Raw genomic sequence first — 24168 nt, 5'->3', positions numbered from 1 at the left:
GAGACGAAAATCGGTGAGATTTGGGGGTTCTGGACCAAAATAAATAAATGGTATTTTTTATTTATTTTTTTAATCAGCGGGACGGACTCCAAACCGGTGAATATTACAGAAAATGAGTGAGATGCAACATCTGATCTCATCACCAATTTAACAGGGAGAAATGGACACAAAATCATGGATAAACAAAAAGGAATACAATATTAGCAGGGAGGTTTGCAAGAAGGCAATTAAAATGCAAATTACCTCCTATATATTCATAATGTATAAACATTATCTAACATACATACCATACAACAATATACTGTTAATAGTGTACAAATATAGGATAAGTATCTGTATTCTAGCATAGGTTCAACTCGATGGATAGGTCTTTTTTTTCAACCTCATCTAGTATGGTACATTTAACACAGGTACAGTATATACTATATACAAAAATATAGCATATCCATCAAAATTCATACATACTGTAGATAGACAGTGGTCGAAGTGTCTTAAGTGTATATTGTGCCAGATTCCAACCACTTCTAACCTTGTTAAACCCTCTAGCACTGTTTAATTTAATTTAATTGAAAGTAGAAGGGACAGATTTTTACTGCAAAATCATTTTGTATATCTAAAAAGACTTACAAATTACCACGCTCCAACATTGTCTAAACATTTATAACATCTGTATGAACTTAGATTCATAGCGAGCTTAGTGTGAAAAATTGCACACAGCTGCTTGAGCAACTGCAAATACATTAGCTGCGGGCAGACAGTCCGAGGGCCACTCCTCCAGTGACCTTCTGGGGCCTGGTGTAGCCCACGAGTCCTGCTGTAGAGCAAACTCAGGAGATCCTTTTCTTAGAATGGTTGATACAATATTTATGCTCCAATAACAGTTAGTGAAATAACCTTTTACTTAGATTGTAAGCTCTCCGGGGCAGGGATTTCCCTTCCTATTGTCTGATTCTGCTGCGCCTGTTGTGTTATTATAATTCCCTGTACTGTATTCTTTGTGAAGCGCGGAGCACACTTTGAGCGCTATATAAATAAAGATATACATACATACATGCAAAATAAATCCTGCTTTCGTTACAAAGCTGTGCAGTTCACGTTACTATGCATTGAGAACCACAACATTAGACTGCATGCTCTCTGGCCATAGAGGCCGGTAGTACTAACTATCATTATAGTTACTTGTGTAACAAAATGGGTCCAAAAGTGCGCAGTTCAGTAAAATTGTCACACACACACTATCACAAAGGTAAATAAAGTAACCATGATAATCCCTATCCTGCCTAAAAGGCCAGCCACACATTGCTTTATAGCAGGGGTGGCCAGCTCCAGTTCACAAGGGCCACCAACAGGTCAGGGTTAAGGGATATCCCTGCTTCAGCACAGGTGGTGCAATCTTCGACTGAGCCACTGATTGAGCAACCTGTGTTGAAGCAGGGATATCCTGAAAACCTGGCCTGTTGGTGGCCCTTGAGGCCTGGAGTTAGACTCCCTTGCCTCAGAGTGTTAAAGACTCCCTAGGCAGCAAAACGGTTAAAGAGAGGATTTTATTTATTTTTTTACAATGGCCTCATTTTCCTGTGTATCAAAAAATGCTTCTGTCATAAAAAGAAAATGTGTAAGCTTTTATCACCATTAACAGAAAACAAAATGTTTAACTTTTTATATTAAATGCCGCCAACATTCACACAATGACAAAAGGACGAACAAAATGTCTTCTTCACCTGGAGGATAAACCAGAGCAACGTGATCTCCATCCTGCAGATGTCCCCTTTCCATTAGCATGACGGCAATCTTCTCCGCTCGCTTATGTAGCTGGCTGCATGTCAGAGAGTTGGCTATTGTTCCCTGTGCATCAAAACAAGTTGTGATAAAAGGCCATCGTCCCATTCTGCACAATGTATACAGAACAGTCCCCTCCCAAACATCTTGTAAGCAAGCACATCTCCAAAGATGAATACACCCGGTATACATTCGCCCTCAGCGCTAGAAGGGTTATTACACTTCAAGAGGATGCTGGATTCATAGCATTTCCACCCACAGCCACACATTACAAACAAACACTGTAGCATAGAGACAGACGTTGATGATATACAAGAGCCACTTGGTCCACCTACTCTGCCAATTTTTCTACCTGCGCAAGCCTTATTACAAGGTTTGGTTTCATATTAAGTTCCATAGTTGGGATTTAGAAGTACTGTATGTGCAGAGCACTTTAAAAAGTAGCAATTCTGTTCTTGATTTCAAAGCCCCTAATAGGAGGCGAATTCCTGTTCTGGAGAGGAGTTTATGTCCATTCAAAAGAATGGGAATAAAATGTTCTCCAGCTTCACAGGATATTGAACAGGGACACAAAAGAGAACAATCCTTTCAAACATTGGAGAAAACATGTCCTGTGCTTTGTCATAGAAATACAAATGACCAAAAAAAAACAAAAAGCTTGTGTATTAGATTGTAAGCTCTTCGGGACAGGGACTCCTTTTACCTGTTACTTTTATGTCTCAGGTGCTAATTTCCATTATGTGTTATATTATTACATTATATTATTATTAGGTCACAAGTATTACTGCGGCACTATATAAAGACAAACATACATAACAAATGTCGAGTCTCTGTGCTATTTTAATCTTAAATACTGTAGGTTCATGAATAAATGGCAGCCCAGCAATGCAATGCAATGCGCTAACAATTACAATGTACTGCACAGGACTCGCAATCAAATGGCGAGACCGAAACCCTGGCGGAAATGTCAGGTGCAATAGGACCATTTATTCATTAGTTAAATATACTCAGTAGCACATGCAAGTGGTAACCACAGGTAACCCAAGATTAAAGGTCTCACCCTTGAGTTTAGTAAGGTGTACAGAACGTGATCGGGGGTTGTTTGCGCTCTCCATTGTAGAACTTCTGATAGGAATAGAAACTAAAAAAACAAAACATAAAATCAGTGATATTGCATCATATACAAAGGAGGTCTTTTATACTGTGTAACATAGATGCAACTTACAGGACCTCTTCATATTCTAGAGCAGGAGTGATCAACTCCAGTCCTCAAGGGCCACCAACAGGACAGGTTTTATGGATATACCTGCTTCAGCACAAGTGGCTCAATCAGTGGCTCAGTCGTTGACTGTCCCATGTGGACTGTTGGTGGCCTTTGAGGACTGGAGTTGGCCACTCCTGCACTAAATAGACCACACTGTACAACTATTACATACACATTAATGATCATGCTTTTTAAGTACAGCAGATTCTAGAGAATATACAACATACATAAAAAGGTCCTTATGGAACATGGAAGGGTCTTAAAAGGTCTGAAAACTCTGGAATTAAAGCGTTAACCCTGCATTTATACACCTGTGTTTCATCAGTAAATGACAAGTCAGATCACAAAAACTGTTATTAGGAATATCTGTGTAATAGTAGATATAGTTTGCCCCCTTTTGAAGCCCATTTAAATCCCTGTGAGGACCCACCGGTAAGTATTTAAGGAACTGGGAGGGGGAGAGGATTAAGAGGGGGGCTGGAGGTGGTATGAACAATTCAGATCAAGAAGACCTTTTGGTTCATAAGGTGTTTAAAAAAAAACAAAATAAAAACAAAGAAAAGAAAGGGGGTTGGAGCGGGGAGAGGTTAGATAGCCAGCGGTGTGGAGGTTAGTTAGGCGGAAGTGGAGAGGTTAGTTAGGCGGGGGGGAGAGGTTAGTCAGGCGGGGGGGGGAGGTTAGTCAGGCGGGCAAGGAAGTTTAGTCAGGCGGGCAAGGGAGGTTAGTCAGGCGGGCAAGGGAGGTTAGTCAGGCGGGCAAGGGAGGTTAGTCAGACGGGCAAGGGAGGTTAGTCAGGCGGGCGGGCGAGGTTAGTCAGGCAGGCGAGGTTAATTATGCAGAAACGGGGAGAGGTTATTTAGGCGGGGACAGGATAGAAGTAGGTTAGGTGGGAACAGGGAGGTTAGGTAGGCGGGCAAGGCTTGTTAGGCACGGGGGGAGGTTCGTTAGGCGCGGCTGGGAGGTTCGTTAAGTGAAAGCAGGGATAGTTTTGTTAGGCGCGGGAGGGGGGAGGTTTGTTAGGTTCGGACGGGGGGAGGTTCCTTAGGTGCGGGAGGGGGGAGGTTTGTTAGGGGCGGGGGGAGGTTCCCTAGGTGCGGGAGGGGGGAGGTTTGTTAGGGGCAGAGGGAGGTTCCTTAGGTGCAGGAGGGGGGAGGTTCATTAGGCGCGGACGGGGGGAGGTTCGTTAGGCGGGGGGAAGTTCATTAGGTGCGGGCGGGGGGAGGTTCATTAGGCACGGGGGGAGGATCATTTGGTGCAGGCGGGGGAAGGTTCGTTAGGTGCAGGCGGGGGAGAATCATTAGGTGCTGGCGGGGGAGATTAATTAGGTGCGTTGGGGATGGGAGTTTTGTTAGGCACGGGCGGGGGGGAGTATCGTTAGGCTCGTGTGGGGGGGGGAGTTTTGTTAGGCGCGGACGGGGGGGAGTTTTGTTAGACGTGGACGGGGGGGAGTTTTGTTAGATGCGGACGGGGGGGGGGGGGTAGTTTTGTTAGGTGTGAGCGGGGGGGGGGGAGTTTCGTTAGGCACGGGCGGGGGGGAGTTTCGTTAGGCGCGGGGGGGAGTTTCGTTAGGTGCGGGGGTGAGTTTCGTTGCTGCTGAAAATAAATGTATTTGTACGCTAATTATGTCACATTTTGTTTTTGCATGTTGTGATTTTAGTAAAAGTAGTTTGATGTTATATGACATTTATTTATTATTTATATATTAATAACAAAATATAGCAAAAATACTTGTGTGTCAACTATTTACATTCACTTCTGAAACAGGTCACTGATATTGACTCTATTTGGTCCGACTAGCACCTTAAATTGAAAGGACCGGGTTTGAGGTCAAGTAACAAGCTCCTCATAACTTGGGGTGATGTATCTTTCTCTGTCTGTGCATCAGGAAAAACAAAGGAGTTTGATATGCTCACTGGAGAAGCAATTAAACACAAACACACACAAACACACACAAACACACACAAACACACACAAACTCCATGTGCACTGGTTTCATATACAGTGGTCATTATACAAGAATACATTATTATTATTATTATTATTGCATAGACATGGTTATTGTCATGCTATTTATTTCCATCATATTTTAGACAAATATTAAAAAAGGAAGCACCTGTTTTGCATTTTGTCACGGATACACAGTAATGCATGTATTGGGACACAAACCCTAATGATTAATCAGATATCTATAAGCATAGGTTTCTCCTCGGTGTAGCTGCTGCTGATGACAATCGGCAAGAAGGTAATATGTATTTGTTCAGTGATGCGAGTGAGTATGGAAACATTCTTTGCTGCTTTGCTTTGTGCCCAAGTGTGACTCACGCAGAGTGCTGCCAGAGCCATGAAAACGATCTGGGGCTGTAGAATGGAATCAGACCTCAAAGCTGTGATGCTGAATTCTCAGCTGTGGTAATGCAGAGAAATTATAGCAGGAAAGGAGCAATTGGTCCCACCCCTTTGTTAGGCAACCGTAAAACTTTTCTTAAATATGGCACGGAGAGAGTTGAAGAAGGTATTGTGTGTAAAGGCAGCACATGTGCCACACACTGCTCCTTCTGTCACAAGAGACAATAACAATATGTGAATAGAACGGTCTTAGAAAATGCGATATCATCAACATAAAACACAAGAGGCCGGGTCAAGTGTAGTTACCTGACCAAAACTCGGACTGGGAATCGAGCAAATAAGGAAAACTCATGTAGTTACGAGTGTAAAATATAGTAAGGCATACAACTCACAGAAAGACTGTTCATTACTTTGCTGCCATAGACTGTGAAACCATTACAGTCTAAAGGAAAGGTTTAGTCCTTCGGCTGAAGGACATTTCTTTCTCATTGTTCTTTTTATTGCTGGTAAACATGACAGATTTCAACACATCTTTACAATTTTCCATCTTTAAATTATACTCAAAAGAAGTAAAAAGGTATAAAACAGAGGCTCAGAAGGGCATTTCTTAAGGGTCCCGGAGAAGTGCAGCTTCATTATAGGTTGTGATACCTTTTATGGAGCCAACATGAGTTCATCATAGATACAAATAAAGTATACAGAGCTTTTTAAATCTCACGTCCCATTAAAGTGTACAGGCATACCCCGCATTAACGTACGCAATGGGACCGGAGCATGTATGTAAAGCGAAAATGTACTTAAAGTGAAGCACTCCCTTTTTCCACTTATCGATGCATGTACTGTACTGCAATCATCATATACGTGCATAACTGATGTAAATAACACATGTGTAATAGGCTCTATAGTCTCCCCGCTTGCGCACAGCTTCGGTACAGGTAGGGAGCCGGTATTGCTGTTCAGGACGTGCTGACAGGCGCATGCGTGAGCTGCTGTTTGCCTATTGGGCGATATGTACTTACTCGCGAGTGTACTTAAAGTAAGTGTACTTAAAGCGGGGTATGCCTGTATTGAATATTCCCTATCTACTATACTGCATCTCATCCCAAGCATTCTGAGTTTCCTCTAGTATATTCTCTACAATGGCCTTTGTTCTGCCAGCTGACCAATGAAGGTACAGCATATGTCGTACTGCATGTACGCCTGAAACTACCATGTCCTTAAGTAATGTCTTTCATTGAGCCACGTTATGAGAGAAGCCATTGCAACCACTGGTTTGGCACTAACAGCTGTGCATCATGTTGCAGGGAAGTGATTATGGCAGATACATAAGCTGCAAGGCCAAAGCAGTGGACGCCCAACACCCAATGACCAATGCCAAGGCAGAGACGGGTGGGAAGCCGTGTTGGGCCTTTCTTCCATGTGGTGAAGAACCCTGAGAGGTTTGAAAGCTTGTAATATGTGTTGGTCCAATAAAAGGTTTCACACTACTCTTCTCACTCCTTTGCAATTTGACCACATCGACCAATGTCGAGGCATTTTTGTGAGGGGCCTAAGCACAGGGCACAAGATCATCGAGATGCACCAACTAGAGAGAACCAGAACAGGGACACACAGCAACATTACATGTCAAGTATACACACAGCAACTTTACATGTCAAGTATACACACAGCAACATCACATGCCAAGTATACACACACACATATAAACATGGCTCAAATAATATAATGTTACCATGTGTAATGTTAAGAAAAACCATCAAAATGTATTGCTACATACAACAATAAGAGAATTATTTAAGTGTAATGGTAAATCAGAGGCAATTAACCCTTAATCACATTGGTGAAAGAAGATACAAAAATAAAGTGTTGCTCTGCTGTTCATACCAAATAAAGATTTTGAAAACATTAAAACATAATTGAAAATATAATACTCTTTAATCAATTTACAATTATTATTATTTTTTTCATCAAGAACATTTTTTTTTCTCTCCATATAAGGTAACTGTGGAAGCCACAGAAGTGCTGAAAACCCTCAAAATCCCCAGGGTGGTCTAGTGACCTGCTGATAGCAGGACAAAAAAATCATGCAGATAGCACTCACAAAAACGTGCTCAGCATAATGGTGTTTAAGCTTCGCACGGTGGTTCCACAAAGTGCAAAACTTGACTCAAAGTGATGTACTTAATTTAACAGATAATCTATATATCTGTGACCATTGCAGTCAAGTTTGAAACAAAAATGTATTGTTTTAAACCAGATACATTTTTTTAACGAGCCTCCATTTTCAAAAGCACATTATAACATCCCCATAAGAGAAATAAGATGTCTGCTATCATTAAGGGGCTTATTATTCTATATAGTCGAAAGCGGCTGATCGCAGAGTTTTCTGCCAATTGCAGCCACTTCAGGCTATATAAATGGGCGTTCGCAAGGGGGGGGCAAGGGGGGGCGCTTGCCCCCCCCTGGATCCTCGTATTAATTTAATCAAATATGCTGGGCCGCGGCCCGGGATTGGATGGGAGGCGGGGCTTTAGCGAAAGTAGACAGCAGCAGTCACGCAGGGGTGGGGGCCGCCACGCTCTCCCGCGCTTTTGCACACCAGCCAGCACCTCGATCGAACCGTCTGTTTCATTCCAGCCTCACCGTCCGTCTGAACCCGTGGCCGCATACGGTAGGGACCCGTGGGACCAGGGAGAGATGGAGATGCGGGGGAGAGAGGGAGATTGGGGGGGGCAAAGAAGCTTGGGGGTGCGAGGGAGATTGGGGGTGGGGGGAGGTTGGGGGGGGTGGCAGGGGTGGGGGCCGCCACGTGCTCTCCCGCTCTCCCGCGCTGTAACTCCCCATCCGGCACCCAGACTCTCCCTCTGGCCCTCCCTCCTGCACCCCGGCACCCCTAATCACTCTCACCGTGAGATGGGAGATGCAGGGGGGGGGAGAGATGGGAGATGCACAGGGGGGGGGGGGGAGTGAGATGGGAGATGCAGGGGGGGGAGAGAGATGGGAGATGCGGGGGGGGAGTGAGATGGGAGATGCAGGGGGGGGAGAGAGATGGGAGATGTAGGGGGGGGAGAGATGGGAGATGCATGGGGGGAGAGAGATGGGAGATGCAGGGGGGGAGAGAGATGGGAGATGCAGGGGGGGAGAGATGGGCGATGCAGGGGGGGGGGAGAGATGGGAGATGCAGGGGGGGGGAGAGATGGGAGATGCAGGGGGGGAGAGAGATGGGAGATGCAGAGGGGGGGAGAGATGGGAGATGCAGGGGGAGAGAGATGGGAGATGCAGGGGGGGAGAGAGATGGGAGATGCAGAGGGGGGGGGGGAGATGGGAGATGCAGAGGGGGGGGAGAGTGTGTGTATGAATAATGTGGTGCAACTGCATGCAATGGTGTTTTTTTAATATTTAATATTGCTTTATTAACCTTCAAGCTTTCTCAAATTTGCTTGAAAATGCACCATTTGCTCACTTTTTTTCAAAATTTTCTCGGGGGGGAGGGGGGGGGGAGGGGGGGAAACCTTATGCTGGTCGGGCTCGCTCGCCACGGTGCACTCCCCACCACTTTCACGCCGGGCACTGGCCGTTAAAATTATGCCCCCCCTGAAAAAATTTCTGCGGACGCCCATGGCTATATACTGTAGATTAGGCCTCTAAATCCTTAGTGAATGGAATTTCTAATCCTTACCTTGTATGGATAATTACGTTTACTGCTACATTCTACTGTACAACTATCCATCGAACTTTTTACGGTGTAAGGACAAGAGAATCATGTCTCTACTTTATTCTAAAACCTTGTAATTATGACAGTAAAACATACAGAACCCCTATAAGCTCATTACTGAACCCCCAAAATAACCACAACATATATATATATATATATATATATATATATGCGTGTAAGTGTCAAAGAGGAGTGCTACTGAGCATGGCAATATATATTTAAAACCAGAGACAGAACATGAAACACAGACAGAGCCCAGTGCTACATCCATTGACACAAATACACAGTTCAGTGTATATATATATATATATATATATATATATATATATATATATATATATATATATATATATATATATATATATATATATATATATATATATATATATATATATATATATATATATATATATATATATCTTTGAATAAAATGGTCTTTTAGTTTAACTCTTTGGCCAAAGTGTCGTAAGCCCTTGAACTTGCTTGCAGTTTGATTGCGACAAATCTAATACAGAGTGCTTTTCCTGGTATTGTACAGGTTAATAAGAGCTTCAATCAGACTTAGAGCTATGCAACTAATTTTGACAGATTTATTATAAATCATTCTTCCTGGTAATGTACAGGTTATTAAGAATTTATATTAGTGTTAGGACCCTTGAGACGTGGTCTGTCTTGGAGGGGCTCAAGGGCTTACAACACTTTGGCCAAAGAGTTAAACTAAAAGACCATTTTATTCAAAAGATATATATATATATATATATATATTACAGACAAAGAATAGACTGCGCTCCTCAGGTGTAAGCTCAGACCAAATCCCAATTAGTTATATTAAGTGAATATAGCAAAGGTGATTGGCAAAGGTGGTGCAACAATATTATGGATGATTGATTCACACTGATAAAAAAAATACATACAATATGTTATAATAAAATGCTGAGTGCCAATGTTTAAAAAGCTGCTGTGAACACAAATATATGCCAATACCAATATAAATATAAAATGGCAAATGTCGGTGGTAAAGACTTCTGCACAAATGAATCCCTCCTGGATGATATTCAATGGATGATGAATAAAAAAATATATATAAAAATGACACTGAATGTGTCAAAAAATGAAAAAATGAAAATGAAAAAATATATAAAAATAAAATAAAAATATATCAACCAAACCAAGGGTCCATGCTAGGATCTGGCTGCTCTCATCAAGGACCAACGAACTCCCAGAAATCTGTGAACAACAAAAAAGAAAGCGCCCGATCCTAGTGCAGCATGAAAAAGTACAATTTAATAAAAATGAATAAAACCAACAAATGTGAACTCACAAACAACGGATAAATAAAAGCATATATTGAGTATACTCAATCGCCAACCGCCCACGATGTGCCTTGGATGGCGCGCCCTCTCTCCGTCTGCACTCTCTCAGCTCTTCCGAACCGACATCCAGCAGGGGATACAGGAACAGGCTCACCACAGTGTAACCCGGAAGTCCTCCACAAGGTTAGTGTATTCCGGATAGGAGATCAGTATGTGACCCCGCGATGCAGGGGCTGTGAGAAAATTCTCTCTGCACTCCCAAGGGCAGTCCGTGTTAAGGTGGGCAGTGAGGATGGAGTAAATTGTGTATCACAGTGTGACAGCAGCTAGAAAACGCTCCTCCCTACGCGTTTCTTCACACTAAGTGATTTCATCAGGGGATATCTGACCTGTCTACGTCAGAACATATTTATAGTGATGAATCAATCAACCAATTGGTACCTAATTAGTATAATATATAATAATAATATATAATAATAATATATATGAACAGTATTACATCAATATACTGATATGATAAAATTATGATCAGAATCATTAAAATTCTGATATGATTCTGATCATAATTTTATCATATCAGTATATTGATGTAATACTGTTCATATATATTATATGTTTACATTTGTTTTAGGCATTTGATAATATTGTTGATCTGCCATTGTCATTGTAAAGTGTTGTGCACTATGAATAGGACATTTATTGTCTTCTTGTAATGTTTGTTATCACACATGTGTTTATACTAATTAGGTACCAATTGGTTGATTGATTCATCACTATAAATATGTTCTGACGTAGACAGGTCAGATATCCCCTGATGAAATCACTTAGTGTGAAGAAACGCGTAGGGAGGAGCGTTTTCTAGCTGCTGTCACACTGTGATACACAATTTACTCCATCCTCACTGCCCACCTTAACACGGACTGCCCTTGGGAGTGCAGAGAGAATTTTCTCACAGCCCCTGCATCGCGGGGTCACATACTGATCTCCTATCCGGAATACACTAACCTTGTGGAGGACTTCCGGGTTACACTGTGGTGAGCCTGTTCCTGTATCCCCTGCTGGATGTCGGTTCGGAAGAGCTGAGAGAGTGCAGACGGAGAGAGGGCGCGCCATCCAAGGCACATCGTGGGCGGTTGGCGATTGAGTATACTCAATATATGCTTTTATTTATCCGTTGTTTGTGAGTTCACATTTGTTGGTTTTATTCATTTTTATTAAATTGTACTTTTTCATGCTGCACTAGGATCGGGCGCTTTCTTTTTTGTTGTTCATATATATATATATATATATATATATATATATATATATATATATATATATATATATATATATATATATATATATTTAGGCACTGTACCGTGTATTTGTGTCAATGGATGTAGCACTGGGCTCTGTCTGTGTTTCATGTTCTGTCTCTGATTTTAAATAATGACAGTAATTTGAAAAAGATCACCCACGCTCCTATAAATGAAAGATTTTTTTTCAAAGTAATTGAGTGCACACTCACCGCTGCTCTCTAAGCAGAGGGGAAATCACAATACATTTAAGTAGCACATCAATTAATAATAACAGGGGTTTTTTCTCTCTTATATAGTGCTGACAGTATATGCAGCGCTGTACAGATAATGTTTGCAGGCACAAGTCCGTGCCCCATAGAGCTTACAATCTATTTTCAGTGCCTAATGCACAAGGAGCTTTGTTACTTGCTCAAGGTCACAAGGAGCTGACACCAGGATTTAAACCAGGCTCCAATCCAAAGTATAATTAGAATTGGTGCTTTTAACCTATAGCCGTTTTTCGGCCCACGACTGAAAGACTTTGCTCGGTGGGTAATAATAATAATAATAATAATAATGAGTAAGAAAGAGCACCTGCGTAAGGCCCAAACGTTATGCAATGAAATGGTAGCATGGAATAAAACCGCTGTTTGACGTGTTACTTACCTCATATTCATCATTTTACAATGAAAGAGGGGAATAACAAGTAAAACAAGGTGACAGCTGCTTGTAATAATCTTGGCCTGGTTGGAGTTGGCACAAATACACTTTACTTTAAGCCTTTTATTGCGTTGCATTTTTGGTCTCACTAGTGTAAATGTGCCAGAGAATAGCCTGTGCTCCCTCAGCTCCCATTACAAATTATTCACGTTGCATACAGATTAGACGGCTAATATGCACACAGGGGGAGATTTAGAAATTAATGTGGGACATTGTTTAATGAGGCTAAATATTGTATATACTCCTAATCCCTCTCCTGCCCCCACCCCTCCCCCCGCGCATCCCACCCCTCACCCCTCCCAAACCCTCTCACAGAGAAAACAAAGCTGAAATGGCCAAAATCTGTACTGCATTATAGTGAAATGTTTATTTTGCTCTTTGGCTGCCCCTGCCATCTTCTAAATCACAGTAACATTGCGATTGTATTATTATTTTCACTTTTAATAACAATGACGGCTGCTCTAAGTGCAAAGATGGCACTCCTCAGCAAAAACAAAGTTTACTTTTTGTATTATAGCCTTTTTTTTCCCATTCTGGTACATGCCATTCTAACCATCAGAAAGTATGTTAATTTATGAAATTCCTGAGTCTGTGCTTCACCACCATCTCACCAGTTAAAGAAAGCCAGAGATGAAATGTGTACAGAAGGCAACCATTTTGTTTTATCCTGGTCTGAGAACCATTTAAAAGATGCGGCTCATTCCCTCTAGACCCACTTATAATGGTTCTGGGGAAACCTTTGGAGAATATGAACCGAAACTCAAGCAAATTGACATCACATATTCTGAGTGCGGCAAGATGTTCAATTGCAAGGGGGCTTGGAAAAAGACTCAACCTCCATGTAGGAGAGAGATTAGACGGAGAATAAATGAGGTTCAAGCAATGGAGAAGCAAACGGCATTTCTAAGACATAGATCTAGACGTTTCCAGAAGGTTTAGGGACCCTGGTATTTTAAGGTGAGATAGTGATTAGGATTAGGTCGTATCTTGGCGCTCCCATAAGGGAGACGATTATAGCAACATCTGGGTGGATGTTATTGTCTGACAATTTGTTTATGTCATTGTTATATTTTGAGGTACCCCCGCCCCCTCTTTCCCTTTTTTCCTTTTCTGTATCCTCTCCACGTTTTTTTTAAAAATGAATAAAAAAACCCCAAAGTAAACAAGCAAAAGAAAAAGATGCAGCTCATTAGGACCCAAAGGAAAGAATAGCACGGACAGGATTAACCCTCCTGCTGCCAGGGGCACCTGCAATACATTGGTTGATAGTTAGAACTGATAACGAACCCCCTACAAAAACAGTCAGACAAGGGTAAGTATTTCAAAATCATTAGTGATACTGCACACATTTTGAATGGTTCTCTCTTATTACAGGGACTCTTACAGAGAACGGTCAAGGCTATTATTAGCCCACCGCCGTTATTATGGGATAGTCAGGAAAGGAAACCGTAAATTAGATACAGAGAGTGACCCCATCCTAAACTCCAGATTTAAATGTCCACAAACATCGCAGGTATAAGTATTTTTTAAATGATTTATCGCCGCGGTGTGAGCCGCTGCCATTGCTCGGCGAGTGTAAGTGGGGATGAGCACTTGTGAGTGAGGACAAGTAGCTCAGTTGGGGGAATGAGAAGGGCCAAGTGGCCTACTTGTCATGGGACGCCCCCGTGCCATCAAGGGACACGGATGCACTGGGAAGGAGCCACCCAGTGATATCAGACGGTGGTCCTGTGACATAAGATGTGTGGCAGTATTGGCAGTGGGGGGTCCCCTTCTACACGACATGGAAAAATATGGTTGAGAGGCAGCTATCTTAGAGCAGTGCCACCATTTAATGAATGGGAAATACGGACTGATTTTTATTTATTTTTTAACTCTTGCCATGCCAAGAGAGCCTGTCACACCCTGCGCCTCCAACAGTGAAAGGGTTTAGAAATGCATAAATCGCCAAGGTTACACCTCTAAAATGATTACTATTTCAATTTGGAACTGCACCACTAGGATTACAAGGTACTGAACCAGAGAATCTAAACAATAGCCTTAATTTATTAGCGTTCTCCTTCAAGAATCTCTTCTCTCAACTTATTCCATTCAGACACTGCCCCACGTCACATTCTCTCAGCACTACTTTCAGAAAACGTAATCAGATGAGGTTGTTCGCTTGTATGAGTCATCTGGCCTGTCATTTTCATGTCCTTAATTTAAAAATAACGTAGCTGTGAGAGAGAAAAAAAAAAATACAGGCCCGACACAGTTTATTCTACCATTTGCCCGTTTTGTGCCCCTTATGAACGGGGCTTATTCCGGCTGGCGCCAAAACGGAGCCGCGAGTGAGTCGCATCTTGCCGCATCTTCCCCTTCCCGCGCGTTTAATTAAAATGCCCCCCTCCCCTTCCCCGAACCCCTGGCTGCTCCCCCTGGCTTGCGCAAAGCTGCGCGCAGCGTCCCCCGCGTCCCCCTTACCCCTGCTGCCTCTGCAGCCTTCGGGGATGCTGGGGAACCCTGGACCGTGTGACCGGCGCCAGAGTGACGCGCGGCACGCACCAGGGAAAGCCCCAAACGAGCCGCCGGCTTGCCGTCCGTTACCCCACACCGCGGCTACGGCCGAGCTCAAATAAACTCTGCCGCCACTGTATATATATATATATATATATCACTAGTTCAATTTGGAGAAATTCTTTCTTGTAGAGTCTGCCTTAGTGGTGTATATGGAGAAATGTATAATCAGATACTATGATTCTCTATTTCAGTGGTGGCCTAGGAGGATATCCCTGCTTCAGCACAGGTGGCTCAATTGAAGAATGTCAGTTAGTTGAAGACTAAGCCACTGATTGAGCCACCTGTGCTGAAGCAGGGACACCCTGAAAACCTGGCCTGTTGGTGGCCCTTGACGACTGGAGTAGGCTACTACTGCTCTATTCCTATCAGCTTCCCAATTCCGTTACAATTTAATTAGTATACCCTTTTTAAGAAAGTCAAGTGATATATATATATATATATTTTAAACGCCCTGTTACAAGAGGCAAAAACATTCATAGAATACTTATATTAATTTCATTCAGTTGGAAATCCAGGGAGACAAATCGGAGACCAATAACACATTAAATCCTGAAAACATTCAGACATCTCCAAGCAATGCACTGCGCGACGTACTGGCACTGAAGAGGTTAAGTGCAGTACATATTTAACCCCCTCAGTGCTGAAATGCCAGCAACACATGTTTAAGCCCCTCTGACAGTGAAGGGATTTGGGATTTCGTGAGTCACTCTGCCCTCTGGTGATTTATTATTGAACCAGAAACCACTCTGGATCAGAATTGTAACAACACTGCCAGGATTTAGCTGATCTCTGAGTCAAAGCTTATAAGCATCCGAGAAGTGAACGTTTTTAACCCTTCCAGAGTCTGCAATTTATTGATGGCTCCACTATCACTGTAAGTGGTTGACGTACTTGGTCATGCCATCGATTAAAAGCCCCTTCTGCAGTTTAGGAGGGAGCATGTACTGTATGACACCTTCTTAGCCACAGAGAAATGCAACACATACAGTAGCAGGATCGCATCTAGCAAGTAGATGTGGTGCAGGACCTTCTGAAATTAAAGCAGCAGCTAAGGATAGCTAAGTGGGTTATGTTTATATGGGAGCATGTTAAAGCTGCAGTTCAAGCAATATCCTCCATGTTTTTGTTTTTTGCTTAAATAAATCAGCTCTGTACTATGAGAAAATACTGGTAGCAATTAAAAAAACAAAACTATTTTTTATGTATTCGAATGTAACAAGCATTTTTGTTTCTATAGAAACCATTTACAAAGTCACATCCCTTTCCTCTTCTGAATCTGGCTCTTGAGCCCTGCCCTCTCTCTAGCAGTGCACCAATTGTATCTAGTGACTTCCTGGTCACATGATCTTCCTCACAGAACTTTGCACCTTGGATACTCTTCGGCACCACCAAGTGTGATATAAAGAACCCCCAAGCCGAATCTTCGCCGATCGATCACAGGAGAACGGATCGATCGACTTAGCTAATCACTTGTCAGTGTGCAGATTGTACTGCTGCACATGTTGAATGAAAAAAAAAAAAAACAACAAATTAAATGGCAGCTTGAACTGCAGCTTTAAACGCTGAAGTAGCGGCTCAGCGAGTCACGACACGGACTCTGAAAACAATGTCACGAGGGGAGCCTGGTTCAAATCCCGGTGTTAGCTCCTTGTGACTTTGGGCAAGTTCCTTTATCTTCCTGTGCCTCGGCCACCAACAATAGATTATATGATCTACGGGGCAAGGACTGTATCTGCAAAAAGTCTACATGGTCAGCGCTATACAAGAAAAAAACTAAACATTATTATTATTATTATTATTAAAGGAACGCTCTTACCTTTCTGGCCTGATCATTGTCTTCTATCTGTCCCAGATCTCGCCCACTAGCTTGTGCAATCCTCTTGCCAGAGACCAGGTTCCCCACCATCACAGAGGCAGGGCCAATTTCTAAGGGGATATGAAATCACAGCTGAGTGACGGTTACATGTAGGCTACCTGACCATATGTCTTTCTTTACACGTTATGACAGATGAAGCAGCCGTTGTTTAGGATTTCTGGTCTACATAAGGTACAGTCACACAAGGACACAGTGGGAGTACACACCAACGCAACGTACTACATTGAAACAGAAATAAATGTACAGTATACAGAGGTGTTAATGTACGTTTGATTTCTGCTTGTTCACGGGTATTAGATTTGTTTTTGCATTGCTGCATGATGATGATATGGCAGGAAACCATTTACATGAATTCCCCCAGTTACCATATAGGGAGCAGGCGCAGGATTGCTATAGTTCATACACAGCGCTGCTACAGAACAGAAACAAGCAGCCGTTTTCAGTCAATACATTTCACTTTTCTAATCTTTGTCTTTTCTTTAAAACTATGTTGGAAATGTCACCTTTGCAAGACAAGGCAGCCACTGGTTGCCATACCGGGCATTAGATGTACAATTAACTTTACTATGTTTTTCATTGGAATGGTCTCCATTCTCTTGAATTCACCTAAACCACAGTGGGGGTTATTTCTTGAGATGCGGCAGCTGCTTACCTATTGTATCAGTATGTGACAACTAGGCATTGTTTTTATGCGATGTTATGTTCTTGTTATATATTTTAGTTCCATTGCATTGCACTGTGAAATACTCGTAATGTTGTTATGCAAAATATCCAATGTTACTCCGGGCTGCTGAACTTTAAATAGGATGAGTACTCTACTGAGAAAAGTTGTTGTCTGGAGCTGAACCCCATTCATTTCAACTCCCTGCTTCCGTAGATACTTACACGTCCGTAGTGGGTGCCGGCAGCCGGCAGCTGTCCACGGTTCACAATATGGCGTATTTTCAAAGCTCTGGCATGCTGCGGGCCAATAGGAAGCCGTGATGTCATCCAGTCTGGCTTCCTATTGGCCCATGTGACACAAAAGCTTTAAACTGTAGAGAGATACCGGCACCCCCAACAGAGGCAAGTATCTCTGGAAGACGGGGGTTCCCGGAGCTGAAATTAATGGCGTTCAGCTCCGGAAACCCCCCTGCTTCAATCATGTATTACATTTTTTTTTTTAAAGAAAGAAAAAAAAAGCCTGAATTACTCCTTTAATACAACCATCTGCACATTTACACATTATATAACTTTACAAAACAAATAGGGGTTTAAACGTCATTAAAAACACATCTTCCATCTCTGCTGTTAACAAGTTACACAAGTCTAACCTGGCCCAATGTACCTTCCACCCCTGCTTCTTTCAACACTCCCCAGCAAACCAACAGTGCCCAAAACTGTCATGAATAAAAAAAATATATAAAAGTTTCCCACAATGTGTCGCATCATAAATACAGCTGGTCTTACCTGGCTGTTTTTGTCTTGGTTTAGGCAGGTTTGTTACACAAGTGTGCGGACACATTAGCACGTTACACGGGTGAAGGGATCCCTCGAGGAACAGTTGCTTGGTCTCGGAGAGGTGAATGCCACCTAAGGGGGTTTTGGGGAGAGTGTTTGCTGGTACCAAAGCTAAACAGTAAACTCCAACTTGGTGTATACTGTCAATAGCCTAAGCAAACAAAAATATAGAAGGTAAGCATATATTAGAATCTAAACCATCTCAGACAAGTGTTTGTATTGTATCACACATCAAACTAATCTTACCAAAATGGTAAAACCCAAACACACCGGTATTAGCATAATGTCTAAATAGTATTACGTAAATGTGCTATTGATTAACAATATAAAACAAATATAATAATGGTATCTAAAAATCAAACAAACATTATCATCATCATGTCCAAATGTGAGAATTGGCCAAGGACATTTTTGTAAATTGAAGAAGCACAATTACTGTACCTGAAGAACTCTGCTCATCCACTGGAAACTATCCTCCTCTGTGGAGTCAGGCCTCTGCTCTGCAACAATAACTATCCTCTCATCATGCAGGACGTTCACAGAAAACACGGCTATCCTGCAAGAAGCACATGGGCACAATGAGCGGGAGTGGCATACGCAGAGATCATGCATGCAATCACCCACTGAGCACTGCAAGAATGTCATAAGCACTTATTGTTTAGAAAGGGAATTATTGATGCCCCTCTTTGGGACTACTATGGCCTTAAGGGGTTAACTCTGTGAGCCCACACGAAGTACCACATGATGTTGGGTGACTAGGCAGAATCATAGCCCCGTCCCCTTCTGCCCAGCTATAGTGATGTCAAGGCAGGGTATATATACAGGGGAGAGGCTTCTAGAAGGGTAGATCCCAGGAGGAGTTGAATTGAAGAAGAAGGATGTCATGGTGAATAGTGTATATAGGTTCATATGTATAGTATATGGTAGGGATCCCTTTTATTGTTTTCTAGTTAGGGACAGTGCCCTGCTTAGATAGCGTCAGACAGAGATGGCTCCATACCACTCTAAGGCATCGGACATAGTAAGCACGTGCGACCGAGCGTGTGACGTCACGCACGCTTACCTCTCCGGTGATTGTTGGCCTGTAGCATAGGAGGAGCGCACGACAGGGGGCGTATAGGAGACGAAGCGAATGATGGGGGGGCATGTAGGAGACAGAGAGTACGATGGGGGGGCATTGGGGGCATGTCGGTGACGTCACGTGAGCGGTTCGCCCTCATTGGCTGAACCGCGCATGTGATCGGCCGTCACACCGAAAAATCAAATGTATTTGTCTGCCCAAGTTTCTGCAGCGCCATCTCCTACATGCGCGCTATGGCCGTGCGCATTGACTATAGCTATTTTCGCTTTCGCCATCTCCCCTAATATGGCCGCAGGCTAAACGTTCACAGTGAGGCAGCCTTGCCCAGAGGGGGCGCCACAGGCCAAAGATACAGTTGGACCAGCCACATTGGAGGGTACGTAGCTGACTCTTTAAAACGGCCATGTGATGGCATTAAGTACCCGAGACGGGTTTACTGACAACAAAGAGAGTAGTACCAGGCTTGGTAGGGGCCCAAAGGAGATGGAGCACTACTGACGCTACACAGCAGAGGGATTACTTAGGTAACAGTACTCCTGATGAAACCGGTTAGCCGGAGAAACGCAAAGTTCATTGCGAGGGACTCTCTGTCCAGTGTTGCCTGCCTCCTGTCATCCAAGGATTCAACCCATGTGGGAGCTGAATACGAGTGACGAGGGTCTAGCCATGGAGAGCAGTGGAGAGAACACCCTGGTTTCCAGCTGATCGCACTTGTTACTTGTTCAAAAATGCTGTTTTATATTTGACACCATGAGAGTGTATTATACCTTTTACCTTATCTAGATAAATAGTTTTTACAGTCTCCGCTATTGGCTTTTCTTACCTTATTCCACTAAGGCATCACACCTGTGGATTTTCTGGGTACGGACACCACCACATAAAGACTTCAATGCCACTGATTTTTGGACATGCACTAGAGAACTGGGAATCTGTGAGTACAAACTCTGCAGGATTTGAAAATCAAGATGTATTCACCATTTGAGACATATTGCACTAGGTTTGTGTGTTTCTTTTCTTTACATATATCTGTGCTCCCCATAATAAAACCTGGACTTCTGAGAAAAGACTGAGAAAGCAATCCATTTTAAGGGTTTGAGCTGCAAATCACGTTTTTTATATCACGCTTAAGATAGCAAGTCACGAATAATATATATTTTCTATGCAACATTTATTTGCATTTTCATTGAATGTCACATTATACTGTAGTTACACTTTCTTATTTAAGGAGTTGAATTATTGATTTAAGCACCACTTTAGATAACACTGTTTTTTCCACTGTGAAACTATACATGAAGACAGTATCCATGTTGATTAATAAAGATGCTGTTTAATGAATAAAGATGCTGGGGCCCGTCATTGCATTACCAACGCCCCGCCTGCACGAATCCAGCACCCTGACAAGGTAATGAAATCTGAGCAAGACAAAATAAGAGACAGGAGCCGGGCAGAGAGGGTTATATTTACATCATGGGCTTTATACTGTATTATGTGCTGTATTCATTTTATGCGACTAACTCACTGACTGAAGAAAATGCAAGAGATATGTTCAGGAAAATCCTGACCCAATAAGGTTACACTCTAGTTCCTGCGGAAGAGGACATGCAATGAAATATCAGTTTCCCTGCTTCAAAACAGATGCAAAATCAGACCTTTGCATCAAGGAAAAAAATGATTTTGTTTGCAGAGAGATGTTGTCTCATGATAAAGCATATGTTGCTTTTGCACCTTAAAATTGTTCATACACAGAGAGAGAAATATTATTTAGGTCTATGTAAATGCCAGAGACAGGTTTGAGCACCAGTATGCTTCATAATACGTATCTTTAAAGCACTGTAGTGCCACTATAACCTTACTATAAAGTACATACTGTAAGAGTAATGGGGTGGATCAGTACATCAGATGTATCTTACCTAGATTTTATTAAGACTATTGATACTGTTCCATATAGAAGACTGATGAACAAGTTGCAATGCTTGGGATTGAACTCTAAGGTGGTAGAATAGATACATTACAATTTAGAACCATACAAATGGTTTGGAGGGAGACGTATGTTTTTTGCAGATAACACAAAGACTTGCACTCTTGCGTAAACAAACTGACTAATGATTTTGGTATATTGAAGGAATGGTCAAAAGCCTGGTAACTACAATTTAATGCCCAAAAGTGCAAAGTAATGCTTTTGGGTCACAGAAATCCAAAGGCAAGAATACAGAATTAATGGCACTATAATGTCAACTACTATAGAGGAAAAGAACCTGGGAGTCATTACTTCAGCAGGCTTAAAAGTAGGCGAACAATGTAACGAAGCAATGCGGAAAGCCAGCAGGATGCTAGTTGGTATAGGAAGCGGTATTAGTAGCAGAAAGAGAGGGATGGTGACACCACTTTATAGGTCATTGGTGAGACCTCACTTAGAGTAGTATGTTCAATTCGGGAGAACGTATCTCTGTAAGACGTAAATAAATTGGAGATTGTGCGAGAAAGGGCTACTAAGATGATGCATGATCGATAGCATAAGGCTGATCAGGAAAGACTACAGGACCTTAATACTGTATGTACAGCTTGGAGAATAGAATGTTGAGGGGAGATATATTTATATATATATATATAGGGATTGAATATAGTACAGGAGAGAAGCATATTCCAAAGAAAGAGGAGTGCTAGAACAAGAGGTCATTTTCTAAAGATAGAGGGTGGCAGGCTAATGTGAGAAAGTACTTCTTCACGGAAAAGGGTGGTACATTTGTGGAATAGCTTCCCAACAGACAGGGGTTGATACAGTAGGGAATTCAATCATGCTTGAGCTAGAAATAAGGCTATCATAAATACAAAAGAACGTCAAGGATCAAACCGGGTTTGAGGTTTTACAGCAGATGGGAAAATGGGCAGACATGGTGGGACAAGTGGTTCTTATCTGCCGTCAAATTCTATGTTTCTTAATTCTTCTGTTCTGTTAATATAGATCCTTTGAGCTTGAACAACATCTAAGAAGAGTAGAAACTCATCTTTCTGAGTCTTGGGGTTTGGACCAAAGGAATGTACCATACATAGATACATACCACTATTTCCTAATTAGTGTGAAAAGACGAAATTACTTTAGAGTGAAATGATGGCATTCTCCCATGGATATTCTTGTCCTGGTGAAAAATGCAGAATGACAGATCACACGACAATGCTCCAAGGTCACTAAGGCCGCGCTTATAGTGCCGGCGACGGCGACCCATGACGTCACCCGTCGCTGTCGCCATTGTGAAAGTTATATTTTAAGTTTAGGCGAGGCGCTGGCTACAAGGTCAGTGACGTCAGAACAGGGGGAGGGCAGAGGCACGGAGAAGCTCCTGATTGGCCGCAAGGGGAGACCGTCCCCGAAAAAATCAAATAACAGTGACTACCAGATTTTTGGTAGCACTGTCGCGTGCACTATAAGCGCACGCAAAGGTGAAAATGCATTTGTTTTGACGCGACGGTCGCATCGTCGTCACTATAAACGCGGCTTAACTCTTCTAGCGGACATTATGGCTATCAATAATATGGTCTTTAATGTTAATCTTCTAATTGATATCGACTCCAGTGGTTCAAAAGGAAGTTTTTGCAATATCTGCAAGACTATTTTAAATTCATGGTGGAACTGCATCTTGAATTCTGGGCCTTATTATACTTGTAGCCTTAATTAATTCTTGTGTGTATCTTTGGCCACCACTGTGTTCTTGAAAAAGTATGCTTAATACTGCTACTTGGACCTGGAATGACGAATAGCTGAGGCCTTTGTTAAATTCCTCTTGAATAAAATTAAGGTTGTTCACAATTGATGCGACTGTGGGACTATGTGATTTTTGTCACACCATATCCTGAAAATTTTCCATATTCTGTAATAAATTCATGATGTCACATGTTTTCTGACTTTAAATTAGTGTATTTGTTATTTATGATATAAAACCTAGCTGTCTCTGAATTTCCCTTCTAGTCTCCCTGCCGTTAGGTGTAACATCCTTAGGTTTGGATGATTGATTCGGAGTGAGAAGGTCCTGAAATATTGGAAGAGTCCATGAGACACTTATTGACATATCCTTTAGATCGGTGAGCAATGCCTTTCTTAGCCATGCTGGGGCTATTATTATGGCATGTATGGCCTTAGGTTCTGATTTTCTGTGGAGTCTTTTGAATCAAGGAAATTGGGGGAAAGACGTAAACCAGAGGAAATAACCAATCCATGGATAGAGCATTCACTCCATTTACTTTGCTATCTAGATATCTTGAAGAAAAAAGACATGGCACTTAGGTGCCTATGCACTAAAGGTTCATTAAAAAAAATCACCGGGCCATTTAAATCACCGTTTTTATGAGCGTTGCTATCACAGTATTCAAAAAGCCTTGATTACCTGTCATAGCAAAATTCACAAAACGGGCGAATAGCCGGTGATCTGGTGAACGACCCACTGAAAAGGACTTACCCGGCAAGCTGCTCTGAGAGAGCCGTCTCTCCCTGTGCAAATCTCGCCCGAAATGTATGTGTATAAATTTTTATTTGGTTAATAGTTTAGATGAGCAGGTGGTCTACTGAGCTGAACCTTATTGGTTTCAGCCTCGGGGACACCCTACTTCCCGAGATACAGGCCCCGTTATGGGGTGCCGGTATCTCCTATGAATTTTATTCCCACGATCATGTGACGCGGACATTTAAATGCATAGGGGATACCGGCACCCCATAACGGTAATGAAGTTTAATGTAAATGCATTT

At 42.3% G+C, this 24168-nt stretch overlaps 1 protein-coding gene across 6 annotated transcripts in view; it reads right to left on the bottom strand.

Annotated features, from left to right (window-relative positions):
* The window catches only part of DIP2C (disco interacting protein 2 homolog C), a 492820-nt gene that overhangs the window by 67537 nt on the left and 401115 nt on the right, over positions 1–24168 (bottom strand). For all 6 annotated transcript variants that reach the window (XM_075587807.1, XM_075587805.1, XM_075587809.1 and 3 more), the window contains 5 exons: positions 18791–18905; positions 18299–18500; positions 16790–16899; positions 2840–2920; positions 1722–1845 (listed from right to left, as the gene is read on the bottom strand). In XM_075587807.1, the coding sequence (XP_075443922.1) occupies positions 1722–1845; positions 2840–2920; positions 16790–16899; positions 18299–18500; positions 18791–18905 (632 nt within the window). The remainder of the gene's footprint in view (positions 1–1721; positions 1846–2839; positions 2921–16789; positions 16900–18298; positions 18501–18790; positions 18906–24168) is intronic.

Source organism: Ascaphus truei, chromosome 2 (assembly GCF_040206685.1).
Source record: "Ascaphus truei isolate aAscTru1 chromosome 2, aAscTru1.hap1, whole genome shotgun sequence".
NCBI classification, from domain to species: Eukaryota; Metazoa; Chordata; class Amphibia; order Anura; family Ascaphidae; genus Ascaphus; species Ascaphus truei.
This window is presented reverse-complemented; position numbering and strand designations above follow the sequence as displayed.